The 12,313-nt window shown below is 44.6% G+C and overlaps 1 protein-coding gene across 1 annotated transcript; it reads left to right on the top strand.

The window, feature by feature from the left end:
- Nucleotides 1-1,469: 1,469 nt before the first annotated feature.
- On the top strand, nt 1,470-11,808 carry nmi (N-myc (and STAT) interactor). The gene is made up of 10 exons (XM_039817879.1): nt 1,470-1,700; nt 1,794-1,835; nt 1,932-2,000; nt 4,454-4,612; nt 4,690-4,806; nt 4,900-5,065; nt 6,135-6,241; nt 6,757-6,943; nt 9,233-9,336; nt 11,126-11,808. Exons 2-10 carry the CDS (start codon nt 1,797-1,799, stop codon nt 11,318-11,320), a joined length of 1,143 nt encoding a protein of 380 aa, XP_039673813.1. The 5' UTR covers nt 1,470-1,700; nt 1,794-1,796; the 3' UTR covers nt 11,321-11,808.
- The last annotated feature ends 505 nt before the right edge of the window (nt 11,809-12,313 follow it).

The following is a 12,313-nucleotide window of genomic DNA, read 5'->3' on the forward strand; positions in this document are numbered from 1 at the left end:
GTGTCTTTTTCAGATATTCAGGTCTGAAAAATGGCTGTTCACTGCAAGGCTGTATGAGCGGTGTGTATTTTTAGTAATGGAAGTATAAACCTGGAAAGATAAAAAATGATAAAGCTTAACTGTCCCCCACTTTACCACGCTTCACCTTATAACCAGTATTCTAGATTATACCATGGTCTGTGTGAATACTGGATTCTGATTGGCTGCAGGGTGTCCATAAAAACGTGCTAGGCTCCCGGCATGTGCGTTGCTCTGAGGATCAGTTTGCGTGCCAATATGTGCAACTGCTGGGAGCTTGCTGTTAAATAGTTAAATATTTTGTTGTTGTATTGCTCCTCGATGTTGCACTTTGTAGATGGTCCCTAAGCAGTCCTCTTTCCGCCGGGCGGTTCGTAGCAAGTTATTTCTCCATGAAGAGTGATTTGTGTCTGTAAATGTTTAGTTGCGTCATTTGTAACTTGTATATCATCATTTGTAAATCAACTAAGCATTTTTTCAATGGAAATATATTTGTAAATCTCCCCCTATTTGTGTGGATTCTTTTGAGACTGTTTTAACATGCTGTCACACAAAATCTACAAATGCAGTGAGCATGTGACTTGGAAAATGTCACATGATTTGTGTCTGTGCCACCGTGATTTGTGTCTGTAAATGTTTAGCTGTCTGTAGGCCCTACCTCTATTTGTAACATGTATATCATTATTTATAGCATTTTTCAATGGAAATATATTTGTGTAGTTTTGGAGACATTTTTCTAAGTAATAGAGAGGCGAAGTCCCTCCCCTTCCGGTGGACCCCATGGGACCTTAATTCGGAGGTCCCGAATGCCAAGACCCGCCCTTCAATAGCATTTATTGGCCAGGCGTCCATGCTTACACAAGGTAATGTAACCCCATTTGTACAGGTTCTATCCCCTGACCAATCGGCTTTGGCAGCTAATGGGCAGTCCCCCTTTGAAGTGTGTAGTCTTTCTAATTAGGTATTTTCACTGTCTTATACTTCAACAGTTTAACAATAAACTGAGACTTTCTTGACATTGCAAAATTATCTATTACACTGAACATCATATGTGTAATTCATGGCTCAATTCAAACAGGATAAAAACATAATTTGCCTTTCCCCATTGACTCCCATTCATATTTTTTCCGAGTTAAGGTCCCATGGCAGTCCACCGGAAGGGGAGGGACTTTGCCTCTTAAATTATTAAATATTTTTAACAAATATTCACCGAAACTATGCATAGCCTATGCTTATTTTTCAAAGGTAGTTTTTTGAGTAGCCTACAATCAGCAGGGATCCTTCTATGTGTGGAGTAATTTTGTAGACATTAGCCTACTCAGTGTAATTGTTATATACGTAGTTTTGTTGTATCTCTCCTCGGTTGTTGCACTTTGTAGACGGTCCCTAAGCACTGCTCGTAGAGACCACTGTTGCTGTAGCTCGCTGTCTACTTTACTGCAGTAGGAAAGATGCATCTTTGTGATTTAATAACGTTTCGCTAATGAGTTATTGATCCCGCGAGATAGAATGTGTGATTCTTTCCAACTTTACGTCTTGCATACGTCATGCAGTGTTGCGTCAACTTGAGTTTTAACTTTCACTTTTGATCTTGGTTTGAAGTGCAGCTGCTCCGAGCGTTCTCTGTTTGTCTCTTTTCTCACTTCGACAGGAAATAAAACCGGCAACGAAATACAGAAGAGGTCGTAACGCTAGGCGGGTTACTGTTAGTATTTGACTGGCTTCATTTGTTAAATACTGGACTTTGTTAACCGAGTTGTGTTTTCGTCCGTCAGGTCATGGCTGACTTCTGCGATACCCGCCCGATGAACGGCCAGGTGAGCTGTATTGTTGAACAGGATTAGCCTCCAGAGTGGGCTCGGTACCTATATGTCGGTGGCAGATATGCTTAACACAATGTCCCATGTTGTCAGACGGACGGTGGTCTGGAAGAGGACGCCAGCGGGTTGGAGGAGGCCAGGAAAGAGCTGGAGACATGGAAGGTAAGAGGCCTACCTACTGGCGGACTGTCTCTACAACATTCCACAGGGGCCATCCTAAACCTAACTACGTCATCTGGCTCAGTACAGCTAGCCCCACTGTTACACTCTGTCCCGACACTGACGTAGATAACCTACAGTAAGTAGTAGGCGAACTACGGAGCCGAGCCCCCCTGGTCCCACTTTGTCAAAAAAAAAAATTAATTATAACTACGATCTCGTGGCCACGAGATAATTCTTCTTCATATATTATAGCCTATATTTATACTTTTTACATGTGTCACAAAGTGGAGCCAGGCAGCCAGGGTATTCTTATGTTGTATATAGTGTGGTGTTTCGGGTGTTTTATTTTGTATATAGTGTGGTGTTTTGGTTTGCCTGGCACAGAACGAAAGACTCCACCCAGCGCACCTGAGGCAGATCTCACCAGGAGAGATGCTGGAGGAACACGGGCAGGACAGCGGAGCCGGAGGACAGCTGTGGATGTTTGGCGGATCGGCGCATTGGCGTTGTGCGAGTGCGATTTGGGCAAAAATAGAAAATCTGATTTCAACCAACCAGTCTATAGAGAAAGGGACTACAGTCTTTACCCTTTTCTGTTTGAGGGAGGGGGGAAGAGGGCCAGCAGCACGCAACGTCCACTCTGCTTTTCCCAGCGCCAACGCGCCGATCCGCCAAACATCCACAGCTGTCCTCCGGCTCCGCTGTCCTGCCCGTCTATCTGTGCTCCGTCCTGCACTCCTGTAGCGTCCCCAACGTTTCTTTTTCGCTCTATATCCGCTCCTCTTTCCTCCTTGTGTCTCAGCCATTCATTATCAAAATGCGCTCCTGGTGTGTTGTATGGAAAGCGCGTTCCGTGTTCCTCCAGCATCTCTCCTGGTGAGATCTGCCTCAGGTGCGCTGGGTGGAGTCTTCCGTTCTGTGCCAGGGAAACCAAAACACCACACTATATACAAAATAAAACACCCGAAACACCACACTATATACAACATAAGAAAACTCTGGCTGCCTGGCTCCACTTTGTGACATATATACATGTAAAAAGTATAAATATAGGCTATAAAATATGAAGAATAATTATAAAGGACTATGGATATGCAGCCTACAAGATTTACATTACTGTATTAACAGAATTGTGATGAACAGTACTAGTAAATTAAATAGAAGTAGAACTGCAGCAAACTATATTGCACACTAAATATTAAAACAGAGAATATTGCACAGAATGTGAAGTATTGCACTACACTACAGGGTCCAGTTTAATACAAAGGCTCCATGTGTCAGACACTTTACTATGTCCTGGCCACGAGATAGTATCTTGAGGCCACGAGATACTATCTTGTGGCCACGAGATAGTCATAATTAATTTTTTTGACAAAGTGGGACCAGGGGGGCTCCGTAGAACTGTTGAAAAGACCACTCAAATGTCCAAACCACCAACTCATGTCAGGCTATAAGCCTGTTTTACAGTCAGCCTTTTGTATACATATATACAATAACAGATATAACAGATATGATGCAACCAAAAAGCCAAGGACAGCTGGTCTTCTACTGTACTACCAGCTGTGTAGTACTTATACTGTATTACCAGCTGAGTGTTACTTAATGTATACTGTATACCAGCTGAGTGGTATTTACTCTATACTGTATAGTATTTACTGTATACTAGCTGAGTGGTACTTACTGTATACTGTACTACCATCTGTTTAGTACTGCTGAGTGATACTTACTGTATACCAGCTGAGTGGTATTTACTGTATACTGTACTACCAGCTGTGTAGTACTACTGAGTGGTAGTTACTGTATACTGTACTACCAGCTGTGTAGTACTGCTGAGTGGTAGTTACTGTATACTGTGCTACCAGCTGACTGGTACTTACTGTATACTGTGCTACCAGCTGAGTGGTACTTACTGTATACTGTGTACTACCAGCTGAGTAGTAGAGCTGAGTGAGCCTCTAACTGACCCAGGGTCTGTGTTTGGAGGTGTTGAGCAGGGCAACCTTCACCTTTAGCGTGCACGGACGTTAAGCAAGACGTCAGACATGACCTCATTCTAGCCTTTCAGCTGACATATTTATGTCAGAAACGTGAGCACATATATACACAGCATCACTAGTCTGCTCCTGTCATACATGAAGCAAGGGCGCCATTACATCATATTACTGAACCATATTAGCAGGAGGTGTGTGCTGCCTGGCTCAGCTCTGTGGAGGAAACATGTCATCCAGACAACTGTTTGCCAGCCTACAACACCATCACATCCAATCCATCCCTTATGATGTACTTTATTTTAATAACTTTGATGGAGCTTAATGTAAAAAGTGTGGCAGACTTCAGCAGCAACAGAAATAATGTCCCTGTTGATGTGGTGGTCCCTTGGTCGTCATGTGGACCTGGAACTACGTAGTTGACTTAGAAAGCCAGGGTCTCTGTGAACTCTCATGTGTTTTCAGGCTAAAGCAGAGCGAGCTGACGATGTGAAAGCCAGGCTGATATTGGAAAAGCTGGAAGAAGACGACGCCAAGGCGCAGGCCCAGCAGGAGATGTTGGCTTACGTTAAAAAGCAGGAGGAGTGTCAGAAGGACTTCAGTCAAAGCATGGATGCAGTGCAGGTACGGTCCAGTCTCCCCCCGCCCTGTGTAACATCTGCGGCAGCTGGGGACAGATAACCAGGAGCTGTTTCTTACAGGACGAGATCCGGCAGCTGGCTCGCCGCAAAAAGGACCTGCAGGACAAACTGAAGAGATGCCAGGATCAGCTGGAGGCCAGGAGGGCTGAGTCCACCAAACTGAAGCAGAAGTTCAAGGTCCACACGCGGCCATGGCTTACATACCGATCGGTAACAATACCACGCATGCTAATCAGAGAATGATAGCTACAACCGCTTGTTTGTGTGCAGATCTACGCTCAGATCCCAGACACAGAGGTGAAGTTCAGTGCTCGGGTTGAAGAGGAGGAGGAGGATGGCGACAGCCAGCCAATCAGAGCAGTGTTTGCCATCAGCCAGAGAGCCGGCGTGCTGCTGCATGGAGGACAGGCGCTCATCACCTTCGAGGAGGAGAGAGGTACACGCATTACTTAGTCTACTCTCTTGTTCCATTTTATTTATATATATATATATATATGACCAAACCCCAAAAATAATGGCTGTTAATGATTGGTGTTCAGGACTGCCCATACAGAACTCAAAGCAGATCATCCAAATGGCTGTTTTTTCAAACATGTAATCACATGTTCTATAGAGCTTCCCTTCTGATTTGGTCAGAGAGGTTACTGTTAATACTTCAAACCCAAAATTTGGCCAGTGATTGTAGAGGATGTCTTCATTGATCACAACCTAGGATAGATAATAGACTCTGTCGATGTTGGGTAATGTAAGTGTATTACCTAATGTGAAAGCTGTAATCTGTCTTTAACACTACTGTAGCATGTTTATTTGTAGCACTTTTCGTGGTGATTCTAAACATGGATCTTACTGGACTCACTGCTAGTGGAAACGACTAAACTGAAAAGATATCACTATGGTGTATCATGGTGATTAAACCATATGTTCTCATGACATTTCACAAAAATAAACGTATATTTTGAATCAATGGTTCATTACAGGGTGTTATAATATACGATCCTCGTTACCAGCAGTTCACTGTGCTGAGTTCTGAGACTGTGTGTGTGTGTGTGTCTGTCTGTCTGTCTGTCTGTCTGTCTGTCTGTCTGTCTGTCGTCTGTCTGTCTGTCTGTCTCTGTCTGTCTCAAACTGTGTGTGTGTGTGTATGTTTGTGTGTGCACATGTATCTGTGTGTTTGTGTGTCTGTCTGTCTGTCTTTCTATCTCTGTGTGTGTGTCTGTGTGTGTGTCTGTCTGTGTGTCTGTCTGTCTGTCTGTCTGTGCCCATACCCATAAGAACAGACGGATATGTTTACTGTAATAGAATGAAGACCTGCTGTATGCTAATTGGCCATGATTTTGTATATGTATTTAACTGCACCTATAATATTTATGTCCCTCATTCTTCTTTTCAAGTGGACTTAAATAACTTGTTAAAAGGGGGGGGGGGGGGGGGGGGGGGGGGGGGGGGGGTGTGTTGTGTGTGTGTGTGTGTGTGTGTGTGTGTGTGTGTGTGTGTGTGTCCTGCAGTGGCCTCCCAGGTCCTGAAGATCGCCAAGTGCTCTGTGTCCTGCGAGGACATGACTGTGGAGGTGAAACCAAAAAGAATAACCATGGATCCTGCTGTTAAGTTTGAGGTACACACACACACACACACACACACACACACACACACACACATACACACATACACACACACACACACACACACACACACAACACACACACACACACAACACACACACACACACACACACACACACAAAGCAGCAGCAGCAGCAGCAGAAGATGGTCAGAGTAAAGATGATGATGACGACAGTCAGACAGCCAATCAGAGCCAGCAGGGAGGACTAGTCCATCTAGTTTACTAATACAGCAGTTAGATTGAGCCTGTTGGGCTGACATCTGATATGTAACTATTATTTCCCCACACAGCTTCCATGTTGCATAAGTATGCCCACTACAAAGTGTTTTCTAACTAACCAATAGTCCAGTGAGCCCCAGAGAAGACCTTTTCTGTGTGCTCTGCTGCTCTCCGGTGCTGCTTCATTAAAGGCTGGACTCACAGAACCAGACAATCCATCCACGCTGACCGCACGCCACTCTTCACATATGGATATACTGAGTGTGTGTGCTGCTGTCACCCCTGCAGGTGCACCTCGATGTGTCCAGAAAGGAGCTGAAGCTGTCCAACGTCCCCCCCTCCATGCCGGAGGAGAGGGTAGCGGACCGGCTGGAACTGAGCTTCTCCAGGCCCAGCAGAGGAGGAGGAGAGGTGGAGAGGGTGGAGTACGATCAGAACACGGGGACAGGACGGATCACCTTTCTCTGCCCAGGAGGTACACACGCTCACTAAGCAGGCGTTCACTAGATACCAGCTTGAAGAGAAGGCCAGAGAAATCATTTTTTTATGCCACAAAAACCCTCCAAATATACATTGTGTTCCCCTGGATTCGTTCTGCAGCTGTGAGTGACTGAACGAGGCCGCTGTCTGTGATTGGTTCCCACCTGGAACAGCAGGACAGTCCACTTATCTCGCTGCTAGGGTCAGTTATAGTGGTGGCCTAGCGGTTCCAGACCGGCTCGCTAATCAACGACAGATTCATGCTGTCGGCTTTTTAGCTGAGCTGGACCAGAGAGTATTCAGATCACTCTGCCAAGTTTACAGGCTTGTGAGGAAATACAGGGCTCCAGACTAACTTTTTGCCTTGGTTGCACTGGTGCGCCTAACTTTTTTTATTTAGGTGCACCAGCACAAAATTTAGGTGCACCCAAATTTTTCCCTGCGTCGCCATTAACGCCACAATTTCAAGGTCACCTTTTTATCACACTCCATATACATTCATATATATATATATATATATATATATATATATATATATTATATATATTTTTTTTTTTTTTTATGTCAATTATTTTAAACAAGAATAAGGAGTTAATTTTTTAATTTTTTTTATTTGAAGCACATTCTACTGTACTCAAAGTCATATAGCGGGTCCCCCGTTGCTGTCAAATGCCCCTCAGATGGCCAACACTTGTAATTTGGCCCCCAGCTTGCCACACTTCCCTAGCAAATCAAAATCCCAGCTCCGCCGCCCGCTGGGACACTGATTCTTATCAGATCTTCCACTAGTCCAGGACTAAAAATCATATCTCTGTATTTTTCGGCTGAATGGCGATACACAATATATATCTCTCTATCTCTAATTAAATATTTTTTACAAAGTGGGCTAAATGTTCAGTTTTAAGTCAAAGCCACTTTTCACAAGCTCTTTTATTAAAACAGATGTGATTAAAATAAAATGCAAAGACAGGGTTTCCTTCCCAATTTGAAAATATACAGCTGCAACACATGTAAATTATCTGAAATAAATAGCCTGGGATATATTTAAAAAAAATATACTTCTGAGAAAGCTCCTTCACTTGTTTTCAATAACACCAGATAGCCCAGTAGCTCATATAGGGAGAGAGGGGGAGTAGATGGACTCAAGCTACTCCCAGAGTGACGGATGACTCATTATGAACGGGTCCAGCAAGGGTCGAATGCGAGTCAGCGGCGTTACACACGTCTTGTGTAGACTATGAAATGTCTGTATCGTCCCTGGCTGCATTTTTATGAACTATGATAATGTGGCCATGGGTCACATCTCTCGCCCAGGTCCAGCAGGCTCCGTCTTACACGCTATTACTCAACGAACTGAAGTTAGTTCCATTTAATAACTTCTAATGTGTTTTTCGCCGTGGCGGGCGCAATAACCGATAGTTACCAGCGGAAACACTGGTACCAAATACAGGTTTCCCTCTCATATTTAATATACAGCTGTGTTAATAACAAGTGAGTGAATGGGGGGCGGGCTGCGCAGAGGAGAGATCTTAACACAGGCACGGCTTTACAGAAGGACTGGGTCATGTAACGCAACATTAAACCATATCGATAGAAATGACATCGCTCCGTTCGTGGAGAGGCAGCGGATGCGAGGACGTTAGGTGCACCGGTGCGACCTAGGAAAAATCGTAGTCACACCCTTACAAATTTTGGTTGCATATGCACTCTAGAGCCCTGAAATAACAGGATTAACAGGAGAAGCTGCTTTAAAAATGAAGTTTTCTTTTCTTTTTTAATAAGAGCAGTGCGGGGAGGATCCAGTTCATACCGATATGAAGAGTTCATGTGGATTTTGGGAAAGTAACTGATAAATATCAAAAGAAACTTTCACGTTAAAAGTAGGAATCCCCAACGCACCCTTCAGGCTAAAGCAGGCAGCCTGCATGGAGCAGCTGGTTCCCTACCAGCACATCATCAGGAAACACATGTAACACCACCTGAGAGAGACGCTGTCTAGAAACTGAGAGATGAAACTCTAGCATCTATGTTTTTTATGTGATCATTTTTGTATTTGATATTCTGTCTTGTTCAGCACTTTGGTCAACCACAGTTGTTTAAATGGGCTATATAAATACATTTGACATTGACACGTGTGTGTGTGTCTCTGTGTGTGTGTTTATGTTTGTGTGTGTTTGTGTGTCTCTGATTGTGTGTGTGTTTGTGTGTCTCTGATTGTGTGTGTGTGTGTGTGTGCGTGTGCGTGTGTCTCTCTCTGATTTTGTGTGTGTGTGTGTGCGTGTAGTGGCTAACAGCCTGGCCCTGACAGGAAGTTACCGTGTGGATCTGGATCCGGAGGTGACGGTCCAGATCGGCCCCAGTTACAGTTACCAGCTGCGCAAGTTTCAGGTGAGACAGGAGTCAGCTGAGAGAGCGTTGAGTGTTTGTCTTACTAGTCTAACTGGTTATTATCAGACGTGTATATGACCCATGCCGAGCAGAGCGCCGTGCCGCCGGCAAGTAAACCTGGCTCCTGCTGCTGGAGATGAGCCAGGTCTGCGCAGAATCGATCACCGGCGATCGTCGCCCAATGCATGCTGGTTAGATTCGTGTCCTGACTTGCTCTGACGTCATGCACATGTGGGCAACGATAACCTCACGAGATCAAGGCGGCCGCAGTTTTTAGAGCCAGGCACCGCAGTTGCTCTCCACCGACTGCAAGAGCAACATGGCATCATGACTTTGCGTAAATATATACGCCGCTTTCATAAAGCCAAATGGCGTGTTATTTTACGCCATTTTCAGCTATCCACGTGTATGATACACGCTGGAAACAGCTGATGTAAACAGACCCACCACGTGGCCTCGCCACGTTGCTCTCCCAGGTGAAAGTCCTGTGTTTTACCCACCCGCCACCCTTACCCAATCCCCCGTTCCTTTATACCACTCGCTACGGCGGAAATGGACTCGCAATATAGGCCAATGGCGGCCGATTTGCGTTGATATACACGCAAAAATGCGATTATGCGTCTTCATAACACGCAAAAACGGAATACAAATTGGCGTGTCATACATACGCCAATTCATGAGATCAGTCTGGCAAGAGCCAGGCGGACCCAGGGGCATGCTGGGAAACGCCGGCCTCTAAGCTGATCTAACAGCTGATCGGTTCAGAATCGACTCAACGTGATAACGTTTTATATAAACTTTTTATTGATTTTTGAATCAGAGGGATTTTAACTGCCATTTGTCTGATGTAAAGGCTTATTGTGTACAGAACACATGTTGTGAGGCTGATAGTGATGTTTAGAAGTCAGAGAGACTAAATCTGTTCAGATTACAGATCACCTACAGTCTGTTGTTAATTAAAATCAGCAACAGATCACATGTAGAGCATTTTGAAAGCTACTCTGTCATAAAAACAACTGGAGACTGTGTACAAGCTGATATATGGTCTGATAACGTTTTATTAAATTGGTATCTGACCACAGTGTTTCTGTCACTTCCTGTTCAGCCTGAAGGCTGCTGGAAACAGCTGGCAACTGTCCGACTTGACCGCGGATTTTTGCTGCCTGCTCTCGTCCACTTTACAGGCGAGGTGCAGTTCATCTCGAATGAGCCTAATGACAAGTTTGAGTGCAGCGTCGGGGGGCGCGCCACGCCAAGGCCAGCGCGCCACGCCAAGGCCAGCGCTTCCTGCTCGGCGTCTCCTCCGCTCTCCTCGCGGGAAACGGCGCTGGCACAGAGCGCTGGGTCAGCTCAATACAGACCTTTTATTTATTTTTTTAAGATTATTTTTTGGGGCATTTTAGTCCTTTAATTCCACATGACAGCTGAAGACCTGAAAGGGGAGCGAGAAGGGGGGAATGACATGCAGCAAAGGGCCGCAGGTCGGAGTCGAACCTTTGGCTGCTGCGTCAAGGAGTGAACCTCTATATATGGGTGCCTGCTCTACCAACTGAGCTAACCCGGCCACTCAATACAGACCTTTGACTTTATTATTTGACTCAGACAGTCAAATGTTGTTCAAGCGTGTTTGGGCTGGAGTATTTTATTTTAATTCTATTCCTTTTTCATTACTGTTAACGGTGATGTTCCAAAACCTGACCGATGCTATATAAACCCACTGAGGGACTGGTGTGTAGCATTAGTCGGGGGTTAGTGAAGAAGTCAGACTGATGCTGTGGATTGATTTCAGACCTTCTGCGGCGCTCCGAAGCGCACCATCCTCCTGGATGACATCGAGGACAAGGAGGACGAGGAGGACCTGCAGGACCACCTGGAGATCCACTTCCAGAAGCCCAGCAACTATGGCGGGGAGATCGAGAGCATCAAGTACATCAGCCGGGGGAAGAAGGCTCTGCACGCCCTGTTCAACGAGGGCCGCCTCTAGCCTGGAGCCTGTGTAATGGCAATAAAGATATATTCTATTCTATATATTCTATATTCTAGCCATCGGTTCCTGCCATCGTTTGTAATATGCTAGTGTATGGATATGTTATGGGAATTAAATGTGCTGTCCTGCTGTGAATGAAATAAGATGTCCATCTCTATGTCTTTGGTTCTATGTGTTGATCCTATGGGTTGATTCTATGTGTTTGATTCTATATCTTTGATTCTATGGGTTTGATTCTATGTGTATATTCCAGAAAGGCACTGGTCTGTGACCTGTAGGATTGTCCAGCCAGTCTGATCTTATTGTAGACCCGGCCTGGGTTTGGTTGCAGCTGAATGCTGCTGTGTTACCACAGCGCTGTAGGGACGTGGGGGACACAGCTGGCCGCTGAGTCATGTGATCATACCCAGATGTTCCCACTCTGTTCATCTGTTTCTCTTCCACTGTACACTGAGCTCATTAAAGGTCTGACTCAATCACCGCAACTCTGTGTTTTTATAACAACAGACACACATCCAGTGGTTTACCCAGCATGCATCAGAGCTGTGGAGGCTACCTATAGTGCAGTAATTGGAGCTGATGAGTCATTTATGTGACATGTATTCACTGAGTTAAAAAAAAAAAAGCCATCCCATGCAGAACAGGGCATTATTAGTATAGTATTATATATTATTAGTCTTCATGAAACATGAAAGAGCACAATGAAATGAAAGAGATGTAATATGGTTCTCAGATCCGTCCAAACTCACCCAGTCATTGACCCATCACTGCATATTCTGTTTCATACATTCTGTACAATAGGCTACATTGATTATTTTACTTGTTCCATATTTTATGTTTTGGGTTTAGGCTACTTTACTTTTTTATTACTATAAAGCACTTTGTAACTGTGCTACTATTATTATTATTATTAATAATAATAAACATTGTCTAACTTTCCCTTTCTCTCTGCGCGTCTAAGTTTTATTGAGACTTTGAAAGAGTAGGCCC

This window comes from Perca fluviatilis, chromosome 12 (genome assembly GCF_010015445.1).
Source record: "Perca fluviatilis chromosome 12, GENO_Pfluv_1.0, whole genome shotgun sequence".
In the NCBI taxonomy this organism is placed as follows: Eukaryota; Metazoa; Chordata; class Actinopteri; order Perciformes; family Percidae; genus Perca; species Perca fluviatilis.

Bases quoted from the DNA above. Each gene is read 5' to 3' on its own strand.
- nmi (XM_039817879.1), top strand. From the start codon at position 1,797: ATGGCTGACTTCTGCGATACCCGCCCGATGAACGGCCAG. The intron at 4,807-4,899 runs GTCCACACGCGG...GTTTGTGTGCAG, and splicing joins AACTGAAGCAGAAGTTCAAG to ATCTACGCTCAGATCCCAGA. The intron at 6,242-6,756 runs GTACACACACAC...TCACCCCTGCAG, and splicing joins ATCCTGCTGTTAAGTTTGAG to GTGCACCTCGATGTGTCCAG.